The 26,840-nt window shown below is 33.4% G+C and overlaps 2 protein-coding genes across 3 annotated transcripts; one reads left to right on the top strand and one right to left on the bottom strand.

Moving 5' to 3' along the window:
* Nucleotides 1-428: 428 nt before the first annotated feature.
* Nucleotides 429-15,799, bottom strand: cux2a (cut-like homeobox 2a). Of its 2 annotated transcripts, none has more exons than XM_058777526.1 (13): nucleotides 15,677-15,799; nucleotides 13,591-13,724; nucleotides 12,747-12,778; nucleotides 11,818-11,983; nucleotides 11,685-11,743; nucleotides 11,567-11,606; nucleotides 10,912-10,957; nucleotides 9,467-9,880; nucleotides 7,210-7,293; nucleotides 5,663-6,127; nucleotides 3,644-3,832; nucleotides 2,152-2,410; nucleotides 429-1,070 (listed from the first exon to the last, which is right to left on the bottom strand). In XM_058777526.1, the coding sequence occupies exons 2-13, from the start codon at nucleotides 13,630-13,632 to the stop codon at nucleotides 782-784; spliced, it is 2,085 nt and encodes a 694-aa protein (XP_058633509.1). In that variant the 5' UTR covers nucleotides 13,633-13,724; nucleotides 15,677-15,799; the 3' UTR covers nucleotides 429-781. The 2 variants fall into 2 exon arrangements, with proteins under 2 accessions (XP_058633509.1, XP_058633510.1); XM_058777527.1 differs by having other exon boundaries at nucleotides 13,591-13,665; nucleotides 15,677-15,751.
* Nucleotides 15,800-17,014: 1,215 nt separating this feature from the next.
* myl2a (myosin, light chain 2a, regulatory, cardiac, slow) lies at nucleotides 17,015-25,047 on the top strand. The gene is made up of 7 exons (XM_058777528.1): nucleotides 17,015-17,331; nucleotides 18,429-18,521; nucleotides 19,811-19,886; nucleotides 21,235-21,339; nucleotides 21,528-21,606; nucleotides 24,601-24,649; nucleotides 24,733-25,047. Exons 1-7 carry the CDS (start codon nucleotides 17,206-17,208, stop codon nucleotides 24,835-24,837), a joined length of 633 nt encoding a protein of 210 aa, XP_058633511.1. The 5' UTR covers nucleotides 17,015-17,205; the 3' UTR covers nucleotides 24,838-25,047.
* Nucleotides 25,048-26,840: the final 1,793 nt, after the last annotated feature.

The raw sequence follows: 26,840 nt of genomic DNA, 5'->3' as shown, positions 1-26,840 counted from the left end.
TTGTTTGTTTGTTTGTGTTGTTGTTTATTTCTAACTCTTCTCAATTTGTTATGTTTTGTGTGTGTGTGTGTAGAATTGATCTATTGTTGGTGATTATTTGATGTATTTTGTAATCCCTTGGCAAGGTTCCTTTTTGCAATTGTTGTTCGATAAATGTAAATTTAAAAATCATAAATAATTCTTAATAATTAATACACATGTATTTATTTATTATTTTTTTATTAATTAAAAAAATAAATCAATTTAATACAGTGTTTAGAACTTTTCTGCAATTTATTTTTTTTTTAAGATTTTTTAATTGTGCTGATTTCTATTCACTTAAGTGTAAATGTATGTACTTTTTTGTTTGTTTGTTTTGTAAGTTAATTTGATCTCGAGTTAAATCACTGGCAGTATATTGGAGATATATTCTTTTAATAAAATGGCATTGTTTATTATTTAAAACATATTTATTTACTTTTTCAACAACATAATTGGAACAAAACAAATACAAATAAAAGCAAAAGTTGAAGTCTGAATCTTATTTAAGTCACCAAAAAGGGACTTTATTAACAAACTTTCATATCATTGTTTAACATTTAGTCTCCAAACCAAAATGAATATAAATGAACGTACATTAGTAGTTACCAAACAAATATACAACCAACAATTATTCTTCAGTCATACTAAAAAAAAATAGACCAATCTGGCCAATCAGGGTGTACTTTTTCATTAAATAAAATTATCAATCAATGATCAAAAAATCTGAATAAAAAAAGACTGTCATGGTCACATTTAGAGCTCAAGCAGGGAGAAGATCTCGTGATGTTCCTGAGGTTTTTCTGCATTGTTGGTCAGGTGAAGTCCAGGGATCTTCATCTTTCTCTCTCTTCACCCTCGAGACGGACTGCACGCCGACAGAGACGTGACTGTGCTCTTCTCTCTGCAGATCTGCGTCCTCCTCCGTCTCCCCATCACTGGGCTCCTGTTTGACTCGGACTAAACTGGATGAAACCGGACTAGAACCGGTTGAATTCTGAAATGTTCTGGTTTGTACTGGTTCAGAAAAACCGTCTCGTCTAATTCTAGACCTGTTAACAGAGAGAGAAAGCAAACGTTTGGGAATTACATTTATTCTATTTACACTTATTTCGTTTAAAGGGCTCATATAATCATTTTTTTCCCTTGAATTTTATTTATTGTTTCTTTTTTGCACCAAAAATAGAATTTAGTTTAGTTTGTCTAGATCAAGGTTCCCAAACATTTTACTTGAAGACACCTGAGATTTTAAGTTATTTCAATAATTTAACGTCATTTTTAGTGTTTTATTTTGATTGTTTTTATTTTAGAATTCTTTTGTATTAGGTTTAATTTGTCAATATATTAATTTAATATATTTTTCTATACATTTTATATAATACAAAATATATTTGCCTATAAATTGTGTGTATATATTATAATATATATATAATTTCTTTTAATTTTTATTATTATTATTTTTTATATATTAATATGTTTCCATACATATATTTATGTGTATAATATATGTATAACGATATATGTATAAGCTCATATAAGTCGCTTTGGATAAAAGCATCTGCCAAATGATTAAATGTAAAATATATATATATATATATATATATATATATATATATACACACACATTATATAGATTATATATGTTAAGAATTATAAAATATTTAAAATAATATTTATTATTTTTAATATCAGTATATTATTGTTTTAACTAATTATAAAAATGATAAAAGTAATATATTTCTTTTGAAAATTACAATTGTCCAGTCATCTAAAAAAAAAGAATATTCGCTAATTATAGGTCTAATAATCATTTTATTTGCACTGCAAGTTACAATAACATTTATATTTGTGTTATAAAGTCTTTGTTTTCAAACATTCAATTTTTCAAGCTTTTATTATGTCTTTGTATACTGGTGAAATGCTGTAAACCTCTATCCACAGGAAACTGCACAAATGTGTACATAAAGCGAGCCTAGCGCACATTGCTTCCCAAAATGCACTTTAATTTCAGTTATATTTCTCATTTATTGATTTTAATTTCACATTTGATTGAATTATTAGCTTTTTATCAACTCACAAGCCCATGATCCGGATTAAACTCTTTTTAATTTCCAAGATCAAGCTGTCACTCACCTGTAGTTGTAGAACCAGTTGCTAACAGTGCTGGTGTGCAGGCCTAGCTGTGCTGCGAGTCTCTCGATGGTGTGTTGAGACGGATACGGCTCTGTCTGATACACCGCTATCAGCGCATCTCTCTCCTGAGCGCTGAGGATGACACGCGGCCTCTTCATCGCCTCACAGCGTCCCCAACGATCACAAAACCCCTGTCCTCCCACATCCAACCACCTCTGTGAAGCACAGTCTGATCCCATCAGAGCACGTTTGAGACGAGCTGCGAAAGAAAAGACACTTAATGCTAATGAGGATCGTTTAAAGGAACAGTTCACCCAAAAATGAAAATGAGCTCATCCTCAGGTCATCCGAGATTAGGATGAGTTTGTTTCTTCATCAGATTTGGAGAAATTTAGCTCAGCAATGGATGCTCTGCAGTGAATGGGTGCCGTCAGAATGAGAGTCCAAACAGCTGATAAAAACATCACAATAATCCACACCACTCCAGTCCATCAGTTAACATCTGGAGAAGACAAATCCAGCATTAAGATGTTTTTAACTAAAATACGAGTCCATAATCCATAATAACACTTCCTCCAGTGAAAAGCTCTAAACAAATGTGTGACCCTGGAGCCCAAAAGCAGTCATAAGCAGCACGGGTATATTTGTAGGTTGTGGGTTCAATTCCCAAAAAAAAAAAAAAAAAAAATATGTATAGCCTGAATGCACTGTAAGTCGCTTTGGATAAAAGCGTCTGCTAAATGCATAAATGTAAATGTAAATGTAGCAATAGCCAACAATACATTGTATGGGTCAAAATCATCCATTTTTCTTTTATGCCAAAAATCATTAGGATATTAAGTAAAGATCATGTTCCATGAAGATATTTTGTAAATTTCCTAACGTAAATATATCAAAACTTAATTTTTGATTAGTAATATGCATTGCTAAGAAATTCATTTGGACAACATTAAATGTGATTTTCTCAATATTTATATTTTTTTGCACCCTCAGATTCCAGATTTTCAAATAGTTGTATCTCAGCCAAATATTGTCCGATCCTAACAAACCATACATCAATGGAAAGATTATTTAATAATCTTTCAGATGATGTATAAATCTCGAAAAATTGACCATTATGACTGGTTTTGTGGTCCAGGATCACAAATGTGGCTGCATTTTGATGTGAGAGACAACAGCAGATGCACTTTTTCACCTGAGGAAGCGTTATTATGAATTATGGCCTCGTACGTATTTTAGTTATAAACGTCTTAATGCTGGATGTGTTTCAGCTTTTGTCTTCTCCAGATGTTAACTGATGGACTGGAGTGGTGTGGATTATTGTGATGTTTTTATCAGCTGTTTGGACTCTCATTCTGACGGCACCCATTCACTGCAGAGCATCCATTGCTGAGACACTGATGCAGCGACACATTGCTCCAAATCTGATGTAGAAACAAACTCATCTACATCTCGGATGGACTTGGGACGAGTCAATGAAACACACATTTACCTCTGTGGTCCATCTTCTTCATAGCGTTGAGCTTCTGGATGTTTTGGGGGTCTTGGAGCCACAGATGCATCCGAATGAAGTTCTCCTTTCCCTTCAGACTGAGTTTAGTCCAGGGTTTGGGGTGCGACAGCAGTTCAGACACAGAGCTTTGTGTTAAACCCAAAACCTCTTCACCAAACACACGCTGACCTGCCAGAACAACAACAATCAGAAACACCACTATTACATAGAAATTAAAAATTCAGATTATACATTGTAAATGTGAATGTACAACTTTTGGTACATTTCATACCCATTGATGATAATTATATTTTTCAACTATTTTCTTTAGAAATATGATATTATAAATACAAAAACATCTTGTAATGTAAAAATTAGGTTCAGACATAGTTTTTTAACTTCATCAGTCACCAAAAGAGACTTTATTAGCAAACTTTCATATAATTCTTTACCATTTAGTCTCCAAACCAAACTGAATATTTGTAAACTTGCATAAGTAGTTATCAAACAACCAACAATTATTTAATAAAAAAAAAGAAGTTTGGCCGATCAGGATTTACTTTTACTTTTTTTAAACATTAAATTAACAACAAAAAAATATGAATGAAAAAAAAATAATAAAGTATGGAAATTTTAAATCAAATGTAAATCAAATTGTTGGTACATTGCATGTCCATTTATGATAATTGACTGTTTTCTTTAGATCATATCCATTAAGTGAAAGCATGTGAATATTTTAAATTAGCCTTTATTTTTATATATTTTTTGTTTTAATTTTAATTGTATTTTTTTTATTTTTGGTAATTTTGTTATTTTGTTATATTTTTTAATATTAAAAAAAATATATATGTTAATTTTTTTAGCTGCCAGACAACATTTCTCATTTTCATTTAGTTTAACTAAAATTAAAATTATATGAAATAAATTATATAGAAATTTTTAAAAATACAAAAACACAGTGTAACGAATCTGGTCCATGACCTTCCATCCGATTGCCACCAGAGGTCGCCCTTCCATTATATTGACTTTCACACCACACAGACTGTTACACATCACCCTGGACTGCATTTCCCATCATCCATTGCACTGATTACACACAGCTGTACCAATCACACGCTCACCTGAAAGCTATTACACACACTATATAACACCCACTCAGATCCTGCTCAAGTTGCTGAGTATTGTCTGTGCTTATCAGTCTCCTAGTGGTAGCACTTTACGGAGCCAGTTTGGTCTAGTTCCTAGTTCTAGTCTCAGTTCATAGTTTAGTCTAGTCTTGTCTTGTCTTGTGATTGCCTGTTACCTGATTATCTGCCTGTCTTGGATTTATCTCATCTTGTTGTTTGGACTATGTTTGCACCTTGCCTGGACTACTCTTGTTATTGGATTACCCCTCTTGTCAAGCCCCCGGGATATTGTTAGCCGTCGATCGACCACGCCCCTCTTTGGATTTCTCTTTTGTCTTGCCTGTACCATACCTGTTTGCCATTGGCAGAACCGTGCCTGTTTTTTGACCATGTTTAAGAATAAAGCTTTGCATATGGATCCGTACGCCTCTCAATTCGTCTCGTCGGCTCCGTTACACACAGCAAAATTATTAGAACTTTAAAATTAAATTGAAAACCGTATATATATATGATTAAAAGTATCTAAAATCATACTAAAATAAAGTATGATTTTTAATAATAGAATTTTATTTTTGTTAAAGACTTTTAAGTTTGTTTTTCATCTAATATTTATATTTTATTTGATGTTTATTTAAATTACTGAATTAAATAATTATATTATGAAACTGAATTTTAATAATTGTATTTTTAGTTAATTGTAACAATAAATGCTTCTGGTCTGTAGATGTTGCTCATGCTCCTCCTTCACTGTGCTTCTGTGGGATTTTTTTCACCTGTTTTCTGCTCCAGCAGGTGAAAATGATGCATTAGATCAGTTATGACCCGAGGAATCACTGCTTAGAGCACAAACTCTGATTTCTGTTCATGTGCTTTAAACGCGGTGAACACAAACCTATGTTGTTGGCCGTGAGAGTTTCTTTGACTCTCTGCGTGATGCTGAACGTGTCCAGATGCAGAGACTGAAGCTCACAGCTGCTGCTGATGGGACAGGAGCGAGGTCTCTGACGCGTCTCCATCTTAAACCCCTGCGCTCTCTGATCCGGATCCGCTGCAAGCGTCTGGAACGAGCGGCTCACAGAGGACGGAGAAACTGAGGGCTCAGTATCTTCATATATTTCACTTTTGACCTTCTGGATGATGTTTTGGACAAAATCAGCCAGGGACTGAACGCCGGACTCCAGTGTCCCATAATCCTCCTCTTCCTGCCGGACCGGTGCGTCGTTCATCGCAGGTGTCTGCGTCTGCGTCTCATGTTTGGCCTGCTGCAGGATGTTCCTGATGACGTCATCTGACGTGTCTCCACCGCGCTGACATCTGCTGCCTTCATCATCATCATCATCATCATCATCATCCAGCACTGAAACACACCACAGACACCAAAGAATGAATCTCAGGTGATCTTCAGATTTTCTTAGCATTGCAAATTTTGAATTCACTGAATTTGCTCAATATTTTTTAATGTTATTAAACACACTGTAGCTTTAATTTTTATTTCTGTTTAGTTTGACCAACATTTCTAATCATGGTTAACTAAAACTTAGAGAAATAAAATAAAATAAATCATTACTTGAAATAAAATAAATGTTAAATCGAATATATACTCATATTCAATATATATATATATATATATATATATATATATATATATATATATATATATATATATATATATATATATATACACAGTATATACTGTGTGTGTGTGTGTGTGTGTGTGTATATATATATATATATATATATATATATATATATATATATATATATATATATATATATATATATATATATATATATATATATATATATATAGTTTATTTTTAACTTCAGTTGTAATTTTTAGTACTTAAATTTAAACTAAATGACTCTCCAAAATTAAAAATGATGCAACTACCTGAAACATAATAAGGTTTTTTTTAGTTCCAAGTTATTTTTATTTCCATTTAGTTTAGGTAATTTTAGTACTTCCATTTAAACCTATTTATTCTAGTTAGTTGCCAAGATAACATTTCTAAATAGGGTTATTATAGTTAATACCACTGTTGGTGGTTGAGGAGAGAGACCCCCCAGATATTTCAGATAGTTGCCAAGGCAACGTTTTTCATTATCATTTAGTTTAACTTGATGCACTAAAACAACTGAAACTAAACTTCATATATTAATGAACCTCAGTTAATCAAAGTTTTGAATTCACTAAATTTGTTCAAATTAGACAAAAACTATTGACTTAAATGACTGTTTAAGAGGTCTTTAGAAATCACACAAATCAGAATGGAACTTATAATATTCCATCATGCAAAAGCATATTTTAAAAAATTTAAAACATAAATGTATTAACCATATTTAAATCCCAAATGTTGATGTGATAACTCTCTATAAATTATTTACAAAGAATAATTAATTGTTTTAAAAGTGAGATCAGAGATATGAGGCTGCACTGACTCTCCAGACGGCTCTGATCCAGAATGTTCCTGATCACGTCATCTGAGCTCCTGTCTGGAGGACCAACCCACGGCACGAAGACACCTTCAGCAGCACCGAAACAAGACCCAGACACAGACAAGCTTATTTACACAAGCAATATTTACTGTCCACGCACGCATCCACCCTTACCCATCCATCCATCCATCTATCCATCCATCCATCACCCATCCACGCACGCATCCATCCTTACCCATCCATCCATCCATCTATCCATGCATCCATCCATTCAAACATCCATCCATCCATCACCCATCCATTCAAACATCCATCCATCCATCTATCCATGCATCCACGCACGCATCCATCCTTACCCATCCATCCATCCATCCATCCATCCATCACCCATCCACGCACGCATCCATCCAAGCATCCATCCATTCAAACATCCATCCATCCATCCATCCATTCAAACATCCATGCATCCATCCATTTACGCATCTATCCATGCATCCATCCATCACCTATCCACGCACGCATCCATCCATCCATGCATCCATCCATTCATCTATCCATCTACCCATGCATCCATCCATCCATTCAAACATCCATCCATCCCTCCATCCATCCATCCATCCATGCATCCATCCATCCATTCAAACATCCATCCATCCATCCATTCAAACATCCATCCATCCATCCATTCAAACATCCATCCATCCATCCATGCCTCTATCCATCCATCCATTCAAACATCCATCCATCCATCCATCCATCCATTCAAACATCCATCCACCCATCCATGCCTCCATCCATCCATCCATCCATTCAAACATCCATGCATCCATCCATTTACGCATCTATCCATGCATCCATCCATCCATCCATGCCTCCATCCATCCATCCATGCATCCATCCATTCATCTATCCATCTACCCATGCATCCATCCATTCAAACATCCATGCATCCATCCATTTACGATCTATCCATGCATCCATCCATCACCTATCCACGCACGCATCCATCCATCCATGCATCCATCCATTCATCTATCCATCTACCCATGCATCCATCCATCCATTCAAACATCCATCCATCCATCCATGCATCCATGCATCCATCCATTCAAACATCCATCCATCCATGCATCCATCCATTCATCTATCCATCTACCCATGCATCCATCCATCCATTCAAACATCCATCCATCCATCCATGCTCTCCATCCATCCATCCATGCATCCATCCATTCATCTATCCATCTACCCATCCATCCATCCATCCATTCAAACATCCATGCATCCATCCATTTACGCATCTATCCATGCATCCATCCATCACCTATCCACGACGCATCCATCCATCCATGCATCCATCCATTCATCTATCCATCTACCCATGCATCCATCCATCCATTCAAACATCCATGCATCCATCCATCACCTATCCACGCACGCATCCATCCATCTATCCATCCATCCATGCATCCATCCATTCATCTATCCATCTACCCATGCATCCATTCAAACATCCATCCATCCATGCATCCATCCATGCATCCATCCATCCATCCATCCATTCAAACATCCATGCCTCCATCCATCCATTTATGCATCCATCCATCCATCAATGCCTCCAACCATGCATCCATCCATCCATTCAAACATCCATCCACCCATCCATGCCTCCATCCATCCATCCATCCATTCAAACATCCATGCATCCATCCATTTACGCATCTATCCATGCACGCATCCATCCATCCATGCCTCCATCCATCCATCCATGCATCCATCCATTCATCTATCCATCTACCCATCCATCCATCCATCCATTCAAACATCCATGCATCCATCCATTTACGCATCTATCCATGCATCCATCCATCACCTATCCACGCACGCATCCATCCATCCATGCATCCATCCATTCATCTATCCATCTACCCATGCATCCATCCATCCATTCAAACATCCATGCATCCATCCATCACCTATCCACGCACGCATCCATCCATCTATCCATCCATCCATGCATCCATCCATTCATCTATCCATCTACCCATGCATCCATTCAAACATCCATCCATCCATGCATCCATCCATGCATCCATCCATCCATTCAAACATCCATGCCTCCATCCATCCATTTATGCATCCATCCATCCATCAATGCCTCCAACCATGCATCCATCCATTTACGCATCCATTCATCCATTCAAACATCCATGCATCCATCCATCCATCCATGCCTCCATCTATCCATGCATCCTCCCACCTCTCAGTCTCTCCTGGATGGCGCTGAGCGTTCGGATGCTGTGCTCGTCGGACAGGAAGTGCTTCATTCTGAGGAAGGGTTCTCTTCCTCTGCTGGTCAGTTTGCTCCAGGGTTTGGGTCGGGCCAGTATGTCGCTGACGGTTCCCTGAGAGAGGCCGAGCACATAGTGACCGAACACCCGCTGGCCGATGTTCAGCTGCTGAAGAGCCTCTTTGACCTGCTGAGCTAATCGAGCCGTGTCAAACTCCTGCTCATCTTCACCAGAGTCTGTCTCCTCTTTAATGAAGCTCTGGACGCTCAGAGATGATGAAGATGATGCTGGCGACCCAGAGATGACCGAGGAAGATTCGTTCAGGGCTTCTTCTTTCCCAGTGGAGTGATGAAACTCCGGCGTTTCTTTCTGGATCACAGGATCTGTCAATGAGCAAAGGTATTAACACATCAGAATATAACAGCATTGCTAACACATACTTTACACTTTTTATAAAGCAAATAAAGTTTTTTTTAGTTTTAGTTTATTTTTGTATTATCTCTTTCTATGTGAATTAGACTATACTATAGATTTTTTTTTTTTTTAGGCCAGAATAGACTGTATGTTCAGTTTAAACTTGTCACATTATACAAGGCTTTCTCAAACTCGGGTTTGAGAGTTGCCGGAAATAAAAATGTAAATAATCAAATATTTTATTTGAAGTACATTTAAATATATATAAATAATTTTGAAATAAAAACAATTCAAAATAAAATACTAAAACAAAATTTAAAATTGGACTAACTAATTTAAAAATAAAAGTACTAAAAATAAAACTGTTTTATTTGAATTTTAAATAAAAAATGTTTTATTTTAAATAAATTACAAGAATTTTAAAATAAAACTTACAAAAGATTAATTTGTAATTAAAATGAATAACTAAACTAAAAACAAAATAAACACTAAAAAGCTGAAATTTTATTTGAAATAAATTAATATAAGAATAATTAAATAAAATCAAAACTACTGAAAATAAAACTTACTAAAAAGCTAACATTATATTAGAAATTTGAAATTAAAATACATTTTTAAAATAAAACAAATAAAGAAATCTCTTACTAAAAATAAACTCTAATTCAAATATATGATTTACAAATAAAAGAAAATCAAAATAAAACACCAAAAAAAAAGCCTAAATATTTAAGTTGAAATGAATTAAAATGAGAATAAATCATTTAAAAATCAAAATGGAACACTGTTTTATTAAATCTAATTTTTTTATTTTTTTTATTTATATTTTATGTATTTACCTGCATGTCAGGTGACCAATAACTGATATCAGAGAACCGTGAACATGTGAATGTGTTATTAAATTATTGATATATTGACTTCAAATCTTGAGACTTCAAGTAAATATTTGAGCTTAAAGGAGTTTGGCTGACAAAAACATTTGTGAAGTGGATGAAACCCTCACCGTTATCAACAGAGACGCTCCTGACATCAGATGGAGGAGAAAACACCTGAGAGAGAATAAAACAACTGATGTGAGTTTAAGACAATCGTCCGTCACCAGTAGGTGGCGCTGCCCGCAAACAGCTCCGTTCAGAGCACAATCTCAGTGACTGAATTCAGAATTGCATACTATTAATATTTCTGCCATATAAATATAGTATATGTGACCCTGGAGCACAAAAGCAGTCATAAGTAGCACTATTTGTAGTAATAACCAACAATAAACTGTATGGGTCAAAATTATCCATTTTTCTTTTAGGTCAAAAATCATTAGGTTAGGATATTAAGTAAAGAAGATATTTTGTAAATTTCCTACCGTAAATATATTAAAACTTAAATTTTGATTAGTAATATGCATTGCTAAGAACTTCATTTGAACAACTTTAAAGGTGATTTTCTCAATATTTAGATTTTTTTCACACCCTCAGATTACAGATTTTCAAATAGTTGCATCTCAGCCAAATATTGTCCGATCCTAACAAACCATACATCAATGGAAAGCTTATTTATTAATCTTTCAGATGATGTATAAATCTCAATTTCGAAAAATTGACCCTTGTGACTGGTTTTGTGGTCCAGGGTCACATATAAGAAAGTGAAAAGTGTGTTTCTCTTACCGAAATTACATCTGTAGTTTGCATCAGCGCTCGAAGAGTCCTGAAAGATAAACAATAAAGAGACGTTCTGACTGTATTCATGCAGATTATTGGAGGAGAGCATATATTTGTGTACTACCTGAGCTCGGTCTTGATCTTCTCGTAGTCCTGCTGGGACTGTAACTTGGCCTGAAGTCTCTAACGAACAGATGGGACGTTAGTGTGAGTAAACGAGTCTTTAATAACCGCTCCTCATTATGAAATGTTTCTACCTCTATATGCTGTGATTTATTGGCCAGTTGTTGTTGCAGCAGAGCGACGTGATTGGCCGTTCGCTCCTGGACTTCCTGCAGCAGACGCTGAAGTCGTCGCACTTCCTGTTCCAGACGATGAATGTCACGATCTCTCATCGCAACCATCGTCTCCAAATCAGCAGAGCTGCAAACCAGCGAGATCAGACGAGCTTCATTACCATCTTCAATTAAATCAAAGAACTAAAATCCTTTCAAATCTCCAGTCAAACTTTTTTATTTAGTAGTATATTTACATTAACATGTATACAGTACATTTTATATTTAGCAATATATTCAGTGTCTACATTTTTTTTTTTTTACATTTATATTTAGAAGTAAATTTAGAACATTTAGCAATATTTTAAGTATATATACATTTATATATTTAAATTTATATTAAGTAGCAAATTTAGTGCATTTACATTTTATATTAATGTATTTAGTATATTTAAAATGTATTTACATTTTATATTTAGTATTTACATTTAAATTTATATGTAGTACATTTACATTTAGTGATATATTCAGTATATTTGTTTACATTTTATATTAAGTAGTATATTTAGTACATTTACATTTAGCAATATATTTATATTTATTTACATTTATGTAGTACATTTACGTTTATACTTGGTAATATATTTAGTACATTTACATATATATTTATTTACGTATGCCTACAGTATATATTTAACTTACGTTTAGTAATATATTTATATTTAAATTTACACTTCTATTTAGTATGTTTACATTTTATATTTTGGTATTATATTTACATTTGAAATGATTTATGTTTATATCGAGTATGTTCACATTTATATTTAGTAATATACTTTTGTTTAAAATATGTAAACATGCCTCAGGTTTGACATTTACCAAAGTCTTTATAAGAGTTAAGAAAGTCTTACGTTGGTGACGCTGCAGTAAACACACACAGATCCTGTAAAGATGAAGACAGCAGACAGAAAGATGAGCTCAAAACTAATAAACATTCACTAAAGCCACAAAACTAATAACCTTGGTTTACATCACACTGCTTTAGTATGGAAATATGACACATTACTGTAATTCAGACTGTTGCTGGGAGACAGAAACTAAAATATTTTGAATCGTCTCTTTTCCACATGTTTATGTTTGTGATTTCAGTCAAACATTTATTGAAAAGATGCAAAGAAGAAGAAAAAAATCAATGTAGGTCAGTGCAATCAGATTCTGTCTGCATTGATTTAACCTTTGACTCGCATAGAAATATTGTACCAAAAAATGATAAACAAACCAATAAATAAATATTTTACACTTGGATGATCACAAACTATGCCACAAAATGACAAATGCTTAAATGAGGATTAAATTAATACATAAATATTTCATTACTTACAGCGAGGTCTAAAAGTCATTTTTAGCATTATGAGGATTTGATAAAACAAGAAATTTGCACAGTTTCAATATGACTAATCAAATGCAAGTAAATGAGTTTCACGGATCATGTGACTCTTTGTTCAGATTTTCAGACTGAATGCTCTTTGAAGCATCTGAGATCATGCTGGAGGACATGATCACGTCACGACGGACAAAGCAAACACTCACAGAAACGACAAAGTGGTTAAACCACAGGGTAAAAGCATCTAAAATACACATTTCCCTAATACTAACACTGTACAGATACCCAGAAACTGACTCGATAATCAAAGTGACAGACATATGCAGCATCAAAACACCTCGAGCCCTGAATGAAACTGAAGCAGCGCTCACCATGTGTTTGTGGATCCGCTCTTGATTTGACTGTATTTCCATGCAGAGACGCTCCTGACGCTGAGCTTCAGCAAACTAACATCAGACCAGAGCCGAGAGACGAGGGGAGGGACAAACACAGCCAATCAATACCCCTGCAAACAAAGAGCTCCATCAATTCATCAATAGATCACGGGGGAGGAGACCAGATCAATCAATCAATCAATCAATCCATCAATCAATCTAGAGGAGACATGCATTCAGCTGCACGCATATGCCAACGTGCATATTCGAGATCACCATTTCAGTTTTTTTGTGACAAATTCATTTATAAAAGTGCCGTTATTCCATGTGGTCACTGCCAGTGCCATTATAGCATACTAAAACCATTTAAAAAAAACATATTTATTGCTTAAAATAAATGAAATAAAACGAAAAATAAATTGTAAAAAACTTATTTTATTTCAAACTAGTTTCTCACGTTTGTTTAGTTTAACTTGACGTACTTACAATAAAAACTACATAGACATAAAAAAGAAAGGCCAATAAAATTACAAACAAATTACTAAAACTTGTACTGAAATTAAAAATGAAAACAGAAAAATAAAACAAAAATGATTCTAAACTATCACTGCTCTCTCCATTAAAGTTCATAAAATATATCATAAAATATAATTATTATATGTCTACAAATATTATCAAAATATAGTTTAAAATAGTGTTTTAAAGTGCGCAGATGTGATTTTATGAATTTATGGATCGACTCTGAATTCAGAAGAGCAAACTGGCATAATATTACTATTTTTGCCACAGCAATCCAAAGGAATATTAATATTCATGCTGTATATAATATGCACTGAGGTCATGTTAAGATAATATAAAACATGAAACAGCAAAAATAGAATATTAGAAATGATAGAATGATACATTCTACTGTTTATTGTTAATGTTTGTTATATTGTTTCACTTTATTATTAAGTTGTGTGCAGTATTCCATTCCAAACATAATTCACATATCATTTCAATATTTCATTTTTCATATCTAATATGTTGTCATCAGTTCAAACGCATATGAAATCTGAACCACATCTGAAATCTGTTTTGGTAAGCTGTTTTAATGAGGGTCACAGATGACATATCGATTGTCTCTATTGGTTTTATTGATCATGATGATTGATTTGAAGCTCACAGGACACAGCATTGATTTCAGGAATATAAAGAAAGACCCAGAAAACAGACCTGATCATTTACAACATAGCATCTGCTCGGTGGCTTTATATTACTAAACCACAACAGCATGAAACTATATTTACACAAAATGTCATAAAATTTTGAGACACATCTATTTCTGCTGGTCCTGAGACTGTTTAACAAAACTCTCTCTTATTAAATATAACCAGGATTTCATCAGTAGTATATGAACTGAGAAATTAATGTTACCAATCTGAAAAGCTTTGGTTTCAAATATGCATATTTTATGTGTAGCACGTATTATGAAAATACAGCCACTTTAATATGTGCATGCATGTGCAATATGTGCATATTTTAATATTTAAACATATTCTCACGGTTTGTTTTCTGCTTAAATGTTTAGGAAAACAGGACAACAATATCTCCTTCTTAACAAAGAAGATCATGCGCATCAGTCCACCTCAAAATCCAAAAGCAGACCTCACACGGATCAATAACTGATCAATGATCAATAACAGGCCTCAAACGAGCGAGAGGTCAGGTTATTCTTTAATAACATTACACTAAACATCTCCTGTTGTGTTTCACAGGAGAAAGAGTCATTAGTTTGAATCTGAAACAATGATTCTGTTAACAACTAAGTATATTTTATAGATAATAGAAATATTAAAGAAAAAATTATTGAAATAAAATCACAAAAGCACAAATACATTGGTTTGCATATAGGCTACATCTTAATTTGTATGTTAATCTATAAGAGTTTGGGCTGTTTATAGGATTTTGTCAAAGGCCCCCCCCCCCCCTGTCGTTCTGTCTATTGTAGTTAATTTATCATATAAATATTGTGGCGTGAACACCTCTTCAGATCAGAGTGTGTGTGAGAGGAGGGTCGCTGGCGGTGTTTAATTAGTCTCACCTGGAGCTAAATACCGTTTAATACCGAGCCAGAGAGCCGTTTCTTCCCTGTGCATGTGCGACGGTTTCCCTCGAAAATCCAGGACTCAAGCGTTGCCGTTTCTAGGTGATGAAGGAAGCACGCGTCGCGTCGCGTCGCGTCGCGTCACGTGCGTCGGTCGGACCCGCCCCTTACCTGTACCTGTAAAAACATTTGCCTTTATTTTTAGGCTACATTCTGTTTTGGACGCTATAGCCTATACCTGCAATGGACATTTTTATTCCCTTTTAAAATGTTTATGGTCATTTTATCTTAAAAATAAACGCGTCTGCGTCTACCGTCAGTCTTCGCTCATGAATACAAGTTATTAAATTCAAATTATATTAAATTCTACCCATATGTTCTATGAGAACTTGTTTGTGGGTAATTCATACTAAAATAAATTGTGTTATTAAAAGCTTGAATTTCATGCGATTTTAATTCGAAAAATTGTAATTAGCTACTTTTCAGCAAAAAGTTCATTGCGACTTCTTATCTCACAATTCTTAAATTTTTCCTCACAATTTCTCAGAATTGTGAGATATTAGAATTGCGAGATAAAAAGTCGGAATTGTGAGATGTTAACTTGTGAGAATTGTGAATAAAATTAGAATCGTGCAGAAAAAAATTAATTGTGAAATAAAAAACTACAACTATTGTGCAGGAAAAAAACAGAATTGCGATAACTGAATTCTATCTGAATTCTGAATTTATATCCCGCAGTTCTGACTTTTTTCTCAGAATTGTAAGAACCAAAGTCAGAATTGTGAGAGATAAAGTCGCAAATTACCTTTTTATTTTTTATTCTGGTGGAAACAAAAAATAGAATTGCGATATGTAAACTCGTAGTTAATTGTGAAGAAAAAAAAAACCCTCAGGATTCTGAATTTGTATCTCTCAATTCTATTCTTTTTTTCAGAGAACTGCTAGAAAAAAAGTCAGAATTGTGAAATAAAATGTTGCAATTATCTTTTTTTTTATTATTATTTTGTGGCGGAATTAAAAAAAAAAAAAAAACATCTGCAAGAGATAACCTCAGAATTGTGAGAAAAAGTCAGAATTCTACATTTAATTGATCCCAGAATTGTTAGAAACGAAGTCCGAATTGTGAGATGAAAACCCCTTTATAGCCCTATTTAATTCCGTGAGCAATTTCCATAAATACCAGCACAATGCAAGTTAATGAGAGTTTGAGAGGCGTTTTCAATTCAATTCTAAATGATGCTCAACGCGTTATAACATTAGGCTATATGAACTGCTGAAAGAAAGCAGAAAATGGAACAAATGTAGAAATCGCATGAACGATATGATCATCCACAGGCTATACTTGAACTTTCCTGAGCTCTGCTGCAAACCCTGAAATAACCTCCAGAGGAAGAGAGGTACATCACCAAACAGCTGAACGCTTCTTCCATTCGTCCTGTCATTCTAAACCACATCACAATGGACCTTGAGCTGTGTGTGTCTGTGTCTGAGGGATCATCATCTACCTGTCACTTCCTAAACAGGGCATGTGTTATTTATATCGGCCAGTAGACAACAGCACGGCTGATCTACAAAAGGCAGTTCCTCCGCGCCCTATTGTCCGGCTGCACTCGGGATCTCCTGAGATTCTCCTCCGTCCAGCAGCGCTCATGGTGAGTAACGCCGGGTTCACCGGGATTTAGAGATGCTTCGGGAATCACCGGCGCTGAGAGCATTTGATTGAGCCAGATTTTAATTAGAGATCGACCGATATATCGGCCAGCGCCATTAATCGGCTGGACCATTTTGAGATGATATTTGACCATTTTGTGTAATTTCCAAAAATATATTATTTTCCATAATATCCATAGTCCTAATAATGTGCCTTTTTTCCCCAAAAATGTTCTAGTGAATTCTGAGTACATTTTGAGTTTAATATTGAGTTCATTTAACTGTTAGCACCTCATTTGGTGTGTTAATCTTTTTTAAATGTTTAATATAAGAACTGAAGCAATGAAAATCGAATTAAAATAATCAAGGTAGATTATCCCACTGTGTTTTCCACCTAAATTAATACAAATAATAATCATATTTAATCAGTCTTATTTTATGCTCCAATATAAAAATATATAACAAACAGCAATATTTAGCTACATTTTTTTTTTTTTTTATAAAATTATAATTTCAAAATTGTAAATAAAACATTATTGGAGCACAAAAAAAAAAAAAAACTATTTCAGTCTTTCTTCATAAAAATTTAATGTTTAATTTACCGTTAATTGACATTTCTTTGTAATTAATTGTGACATTTACTATAATTGTGCAATTCCTAAATGAAAATTATTTCTACATTAAATTTCTATCAGTGTGTCCTGGTAGAAAATCACCAGTGCATTTTCTGTTAAATTTATTTAGGCCTACATTTACTTTAATCTTATAATTCACCACAATGCGATTTTATTTATAAAACACTTGTGAAAAGTCAATATGGACCATTTTTTCATATTAACATGCAAACTGGGTCATGCAAATGTTTTTTACAAGCTTTCTTAAAATGTGTAAGACTTTTGAGTGATGCTTCAAATGAATCTCTGAATCTGCCTTGTTAACTGATTCATTCAGAGTTTGATCTGATTCATGGGAGTGAATTAAACTTTAAAGCAGCTTTTCATACTAAAGCTTGAATAAGAAGACGTTGGCAAAAACTAGTTCTTTAGGAAACAGCTCGAGACGTGTCTAACTAAAGATAACCTGATTGGTTGTTTTTCAGGCACCAAAGAAAGCAAAGAAGAGGGCGGCCGAAGGAGCGAACTCCAACGTCTTCTCTATGTTTGAACAAGCTCAGATCCAGGAGTTCAAGGAGGTCTGATCACGTTCCTTCATGTCTGTCTCTGTCTCACCTTAACCAGCATCCTTACAGGGATAGTCATCCAAATTAATATTCTGTCATCATTTATTCACCATCATGTGCTTCCAAACCTGTGGCTGTCAGACTACAAAAAAGACCCAAAAAACTAGCACATAAAAGTTTCATAATATGAAATTTCATGACCTCTGTCTTATGATGCTTTGTGTGAGGAACAGACCCAAATTATGTTGCTATTCACATATATAAAATCATATATACATTTTCTATAGAATTATATTAGAATATTAGAAATTTTATAGGCCTATTAGAATTAGATTTAAAAAAAATATATATATATATAGATTATAAATAATAGCAATATATATCGTAAACGTTTATTTTATATAATCCAAATTTTTTAAAGATTTTTTCAAAACATGTTTTATATATATAACTGTAAAATGGCAAATGTGTCAAAATTATATCAATTAAAAATCTAAATTATATAAAATAAATCTACACAGACACACACACACACACACACACACACACACACACACACATATATAGTAGTTTTATTTTATATAATATTTTTAAAATATAGATTGCATATATATATATATATATATATATATATATATATATATATATATATATATATAGTATTGTTTTATTTTATATAATTTAAATATTTTTAAGAATTAAATATTTGATATCATTTGGAATTTTTTAAGGAATTTTAAATAGATTATATGTGATTTTTTTTCTTTTTTTTTTTTTTCTCTTTCTTCTCAAACAGGACTCATTTTAACAAAACCTCAGATTGAAACAAACAAGCAAAAAGACTTTTTCAGTGACACCAAACAGCTAATCTCTCACATCCAGTCCAAACAGCTTTGAGTTATTTTTTTATCCAAATTTAAATACGCAAAAGTGAACATGATTGTAGATCCATTTTAAATTTGGACTTTCATCATGGCAGTATTTTTGTTTTGGGGTGAGCAGAAGAGCGCAGCTGCTATTGTTTGTGTGTTTCTGTAAAGCTCCTGTGGAATCTGATATTCCCGTCTGATCCCTATTGAGGGCTGATATATGTATTTATAGAGACGCTCCTTAACATACTGGATTCACTGAATTCTATCAGGATAACTGGCACATGTGTGGCACTGTCCATCTGCCAGGGTGTGTGGAGGACAATAGCAGATATCTCAAACGCTTCTCCTCAGATTAACAAGGATCTGAGCCTCTGTGACGTCTCAGACAACCCTCTGAGCAGTGACGTGTTCCTCTGGGTTTATTTGCAGGCGTTTACCATCATGGACCAGAACAGAGACGGATTCATTGACAAGAATGACCTGAGGGACACGTTTGCAGCTCTGGGTTGGTTTGGCAGGTTTTTACCTTCATAAGACAAATGAGATCATAGGAAAATAAACATGTAAAACGTGCAAAGTTCGTTAACAGATTCTTCACTTGGCCTGTGATCATCTTGTGTGTTTTTTTTTTTTTCTTCAAAACTTTGCGTTTATCCACCTTATTGTTCAACGTGTAAGTAAGCCGTTTTCTGTGAATGTGTGAGACCTCCGGTTCATTAGCTGCTGTAGGGAAATAACGAAATAACCGTAAAACTGTTTGCACTACAAACCAGTGTGTTCATAATTAAGATAATACATTAAAATAATATGGTAAGACACACCAATTTGCAATCTCAAGCAGCAAAACGAGTGGTTTGTACAGCTAAAAATAGCTGGATGCAGATGACACCAGAAGCCAGACACATAGAATTTACACACACTCTTATGGGAAGAATAAGGTGGATAGATTAATTCAATCTCTTTTAATACTCTAGGACTCGATTTATTAATACAATATTATATGTTTGTGTGTGTTATTCTTATATATTTCATATACTTATTTTTTTACATTTTACATATTTTATTTTAATTATATTAATTACTATATTATGTGTGTGTGTGTGTGTGTATATATATGTATATATAGTATTATTATTATTAAATTTAAAAAATATATATTCAAACAGGAAATAACTTTTTAAAATCAGTTTTATATATATATATATATATAAACTTATTTCATATTTTACCTATTTTTAAATTATATTAATAATTATATATAATTAAATAATTTATTTTAATTAATATATATTTTATAATTTTATGTTTTATATATTTAAAAAAGTTTTAAAAATAGTTAAATAGTTGAATTACAGGAAATAACTTTAATCATTTCTATATGGGTAAAACTCGGATTTAAAAACTCTGATATAGCCACTTTTATTTGATATATTTCTATATATTTTATATATACACACACACACACACACATATATATATATATATATATATATTAAAGATTTAAAAAATATGTATAGATAGTAAAATTATAGGAAATATAAAACAGAAATAGGAACTCAGATTCGGTCAGGTTTGATTGCAACTAGTGAGCTGTAAAAAAAAAAAAAGTTGAGCGAACTTAAAAAAAACATTTTTTACCAGATTCAGCAGATTTTTGAGTTTTCTCAACTTGTTTTTGTGGGAGATTCTCAAATTTTTGTTGTATAAACTTAAAACAACAAGTTGAGAAAACTCAAAAATCTGCTGAAGTTTGTTGCCTTAAAATTTTAAGTTGGCTCAACTTTTTTTTTTTACAGTGTAGTACATGTGTTGAATCACATTTCCCATCATGCCCCTGTTCTGTCTTGTAACAGGCCGGCTCAATGTGAAGCAGGAGGAGATTGATGAGATGTTGAAGGAGGCGTCGGGTCCGATCAACTTCACCGTCTTCCTCACCATGTTCGGAGAGAAACTCAAAGGCAGGTTTTCAAGAGATGAGACTTTAGCATGATCTTGAACATTGAAAAGCAAGTTTACTGCATTAAAAATCAATGGTGAGATATGAAGTTGCTGCCTGTATAGAACTTTTCAAACTGGAGATGGTGATGTTTTGTTCAGGCCTTTTATTGTGAATCAGAGAGTTTGATGGAGGTTTGTTTGATTGCAGGAGCTGATCCAGAGGAAACCATCCTCAACGCCTTCAAAGTGTTCGATCCTGAAGGGAAGGGAATCCTGAAGAAGGAATAGTAAGATGTTCTGTGTTTGATCTGTGTTATCAGAGCTGTTTTAGCTCAGAAACACAAACACTCGGCCATTGTTGTTTTGTCTTTTGAATGACGTGCATATGAATATACGTGATTGTGTATTAAGAAACAAATTAACCCTCTTAACGCATTTGGGTCAGTTCTGACCCGGAAGAAATACATTAAAAAAATAAAAAATAAAAAATGCTTTAAGACCCTCAAAATACACACCATTAATTTTCTTCAGATCTTTTACAATAATTATTTTTTAAGACATACAGTAGTGGTCAGAATTATTGGCACCCTTAGTAAATATGATCAAAGAAGGCTGTGAAAATGAATCTGCATTGTTAATCCTTTTGATCTTTTATTTAAAAAATCACAAAAATCTAACCTTTCATTGGATAATAAGACCTTAAAATAGGGGGAAATATCATTATGAAATAAATTTTTTCTCAAATACACTTTGGACACAATTATTGGCACCCCTAGAAATTCTTATGAGTAAAATATCTCCGAAGTATATTCCCATTCATATTCACAATTTTGAGCACTCCAGGGTGATTATGAACATGAAATTATCCAGCCATGGCTTCCTGTTTCACAGAAATATAAATAGGAGGAAAACAAAGCCCAAATTCCTTAATCATCCATCACAATGAGAAAACCAAAGAATATATTTCTGATGTGCAGCAAAAGATAATTGAGCTTCACAAATTAGTGAAGTGGCTTTAAGAAAAGAGCTAGAGCAGTGAAAATTCCCATTTCCACCATCAGGGCAATAATTAAGAATTTCCAATCAACATAAAATGTTATGAAACTGCCTGGAAGAGGACGTGTGTCTATATCGTCCTAATGCACGCTGAGAAGGAGAGTTTGAGCGGCTAAAGACTCTCCAAGGACCACAGCTGGAGAACTGCAGAAAATAGTTGAGTCTCAAACAGCAGCTACATCAGCACATGTTGTTCGGGAGGGTTTCAAGAATAATTCTCCTCGCTCATCCAAACACAATCTCCAGCATATTCAGTATCAGACACGACTGGAACTTCAAATGGGACTGGCTTCTATGGTCAGATGAAACTGAAAAATGAGCTTTTTAGCAGCAAACACTCAAGATGGGTTTGGTGAACACAGGGATAAAAAGTACCCCATGTGTACAATGAAATATACTGCTGTATTTTTGATGTTGTGGGCCTATATTTCTGCTGGAGGTCCTGGACGTCTTGTTTAGACGCATGGCATCATGGATTCTATCAAATACCAACAGATAAACATCAATAAGTGACTGACTCTGTTAGAAATCTTATAATGGGCCATGTTTGGATCTTCCAACCGTACAATAATCCAAACACAAACCTCAAAAACAACACAAAAATGGGTCACTGAGCACAAAACCAAGCTTCTGCTGGCCATTCCAGTCCTCTGACCTGAACCCTGTAGAACATGAGTGACCTGAAGAGAAGAAGCTGTGAATCTAAAGGGTCTGGAGTGATTCTGGATGAAGGAATGGTCTCTGATCTCTTGTCAGGTGTCTCTAACCTCATCAGGCATTATAGGAGAACATTTAGAGCTGTTAAACTGGCAAATGGAGGTTTCAAAAAGTATTGAATAAAAGGGTGCTGTTAATTGTGGCCAATGTGTATTAGAGAAAAACATTTATTTCATAATGATATTTCCCCCCATTTTAAGTTTTTATTATCCAATGAAAGGTTAGATTTCTGTGAATTTTTTAAATGAAAGATCAAAAGGATTAACAATTCAGATTAATTTTCACAGCCTTCTTTGATCATATTTACCAAGGGTGCCGATAATTCTGACCACTACTGTATAAGCATTTAAAAAATGGTTACACATTTCGTGTTCAGATAATTTTTGACTCGGATATGTATGGAGCACCATTAAGTGTCAAAAATACTTTTCATTAAATTATCTATGAATTTATATTAGTGTCAAAAATGTTTGAAAAATATATTTAGCCTTTTTCCTATACCTCACAGACTTTAGGAACTGAATTTTGTTGCTAAACATGAATAAGTTTGTCTATTGACGAAGCAATGCCACACGAAAAATGTATCACTTTTTTCATCTGAAAATAATACATTTTATTGTGTTTAGTTTTAAGTAATACTTTGCATTTTCACTATAAATGACCCATATTCATGTTCTTATCCGTTTTATTTTAGTATCATTTATAGATTACTATATTATCTGTTAATATTTTGAATTTAACTTAAGTTTTATTTTTATGTTGTTGTCATATTTATTAATATTAATTATAAGTATTTATATTTATAGTAATAATTATATTTATTATATTTGATCATTATTATATTTTTATACTACATTTATGTAGTTTTTTATTTCAGTTTCAGTTAGGTTATTGTAGCACTTCAGTTGAAACTAAATGAACATTAGAAGACTGAAATAAAATAAGTAAAATGAATTTATTTTGTCTGAACATTTTTCAGAGTATATTTATGTTGTTTTGACGTTGTTTCGTGGGAAAGAAATATGTAGGTTTCATCAATTTCATTCAGTCCGATGGAGTTAATACTGTAAATTTGATGTTTCTATAATTTCATACAGTAATATATTAAATTAAGACTTATAATTTTATATATTTTTATAATATATAATATCATTATAATATATCATTTTGATTTAGTGTTGTTTATGTGTAGTATGAAAATTCAAAGAATTTAAAATATGAAATAATTAATATGTAAATAATATGTAAATATGTATAATATGTAAAAATGCAATAATAACATTATATATTACAATATACATATATATATATATATATATATATATATATGTACGCACCCCACACACATATATATATATATATATATATATATATATATATATATATAAATAATAATTTTAAAAAATGTATTATGTTTATGCATTATGTTATTTTTAAATGTATTATGTTTATGCATCATGCATTATGTTAAATGTTCTCTCCATTGTGTTCTTGATGTGTCTCTCCAGTATTACTGAGATGTTGACCACGCAGGCCGACCGGTTTTCTGCTGAGGAGGTGAGACACATGTACTATGATGGTTGATGGTTGATGGTTGCCGTGGATACAGTATCAGGACCACTGACTGCGTGTTGTTTCAGATGGAGCAGATGTTCGCTGCGTTCCCTCCAGACGCTGCAGGTAACCTGGACTACCGCAATCTGGTCCACATCATCACTCACGGAGAGGAGAAGGACCAGGAATAGTTCACTCAGCCAATCACAGCGCTCCCTGTGTGTTTGTACCCGCCCACTTGTTTATGATTGACAGGCTTGAAACGGATGTAGTTATTGAAACAAGAATGTTCTGATTTTTTAACGTATGATGATGTTGTGTTGATGTTTACACCTTTGGCATGAAACCTGTCAGACTTTACTTACAAAAAAGTAATGTAATTGGTAAATAAATATATTGATATGAAATACTGATTTGAGTGCAAATGATTTTCTTGTGTGAAAAGGAAAAGAGACACAAGGAAATAATTTGATTTGAAAATTAAATTGACACCATATGTGTTTTTTGTTGACTATCATCAGGCTTTATGGCTCATATAGTCTGATACAGTGAGAATATGGAGGAAAAAATTGCTCTATTTTATTCAAAAACTCAAACCGAGCAAAATTATGGAATTTGTTGCAGATGCTGAAATTCATATGATTGTAATGTAAATCAATGAGATGTTTGTAACAGTACAGCTTCTGGAGACAAACGCTCCTCAAAAGATCCTGATGATCAGATTTGAGACGCACTGATTTTCCTAAAAAAAAAAAAGATTGATGGAGAATCAAGTAAAGCTTCAGTTCAGTAAGTGTATTCAGTCCAGTAATCTGGAAATATGACTAACAATTTCATTATATCATTATTCTTACGTTTACTTTATAAAATTTAGTGAAGATTAAAAACACATGGAGCACGAGCTGAAGGTGAATGTTTGTACAAATTATACTACAAGGGATTCATTTTTAACAGATTTAACATTTTTTTAAATGTACTTTTTTCCAGGTTATGTCCTGTCCAGGATTTCTAAATTTGGTTTTGTTTTCCAGTTGTTTTCATGCTTGCTGAAGGTAATGACTGAAAAGTAGTTCGACCAATAGCTTGCAGGCATTGCACATAATCGACCAATCATGGCCTGCGAGAATGCTGGATCTACAGAGAATGGCGACGCAAAAATGCGTACAAATATGGGGACTTTAGAGTATGTTAATATGAAAACACAGCCAAACTTGAACATTTTAGGTCAATTAGAAATTTAGAAACAAGGAAGAGCAGTAGTTATAGAGGTTCTTAACAACAGATTCATTTCCTGTGTAATATCAGTGAATATCATTCTGCAGTCACTGAAGTTTGGCTGTTTGTGCGGGTGTTTTCTATCCCTCAGTGACTCTCAGAACAGGTGGCAGTACTTTTATTTTCTGCTGGGATAAAGTCAAAGCCTGTGCTGTTATTTCTGTGTGCAGCCTGTAATCTAATACAGTCTTAATGCAGCAGCTCGAGACAATGAGCAGCGCTGTCTGATCCCGCGCGCTTTCACGGAAACCTCCGGGTGTCTGATGTCCGACTATGGCAAGCTGCTTAACATTTAATCATAAATATCATTTAAGTACAAAAGATATTACTGTCTAGTAAATAAGTACTAGTACCTAATGAATAACTCCTAGTATTTATTAAATAGGAACTACCTAACAAAAAGTTATAGTATTTAAGAAATAAGTACTAGTATCTAATGAATGCTTAGTGATATTTAAAAAGACACTAGTCACTATTAGAATAATTACACTGTAAAAAAGTTGAGCCAACTTAAAATTTTAAGGCAACCAGCTTCAGCAGATTCTTGAGTTTTCTTAACTTGTTGTTTTAAGTTTATACAACAAAAAATTGAGAATCTCCCACAAAAATAAGTTGAGCAAACTCAAAAATCTGCTGAAGCTGTTCGCTCAACTTTAAAAAAAAATTTTGTAAACATTTTTTTACAGTGTACTAGTTTGTAATAAATAAGAACTATACTGTAAAAAAAAAAAAAAAAAAAGTTGAGCGAACTTGAAAAATTTTTTTTCAACTTCAGCAGATTTTTGAGTTTGCTCAATTTATTTTTGTGGGAGATTCTCAAATTTTTGTTGTATAAACTTAAAACGACAAGTTGAGAAAACTCAAGAATCTGCTGAAGCTGATTGCCTTAAAATTTTAAGTTGGCTCAACTTTGTTTTTT

This window comes from Onychostoma macrolepis, chromosome 05, assembly GCF_012432095.1.
Source record: "Onychostoma macrolepis isolate SWU-2019 chromosome 05, ASM1243209v1, whole genome shotgun sequence".
Lineage (NCBI taxonomy): Eukaryota > Metazoa > Chordata > Actinopteri > Cypriniformes > Cyprinidae > Onychostoma > Onychostoma macrolepis.
This window is presented reverse-complemented; position numbering and strand designations above follow the sequence as displayed.

Excerpts from the sequence above, each read along its gene's own strand:
- cux2a (XM_058777526.1), bottom strand. The coding sequence starts at position 13,632 with ATGGAAATACAGTCAAATCAAGAGCGGATCCACAAACACATG. Across the intron at positions 11,607-11,684 it reads AAGATCAAGACCGAGCTCAG|GACTCTTCGAGCGCTGATGC; the intron begins GTAGTACACAAA and ends TTTATCTTTCAG. Across the intron at positions 3,833-5,662 it reads TCTCACGGCCAACAACATAG|GTCAGCGTGTGTTTGGTGAA; the intron begins GTTTGTGTTCAC and ends TTGTTCTGGCAG.
- myl2a (XM_058777528.1), top strand. The coding sequence starts at position 17,206 with ATGTGTTATTTATATCGGCCAGTAGACAACAGCACGGCTGATCTACAA. Across the intron at positions 17,332-18,428 it reads TCCGTCCAGCAGCGCTCATG|GCACCAAAGAAAGCAAAGAA; the intron begins GTGAGTAACGCC and ends GTTGTTTTTCAG. Across the intron at positions 18,522-19,810 it reads AGATCCAGGAGTTCAAGGAG|GCGTTTACCATCATGGACCA; the intron begins GTCTGATCACGT and ends GTTTATTTGCAG.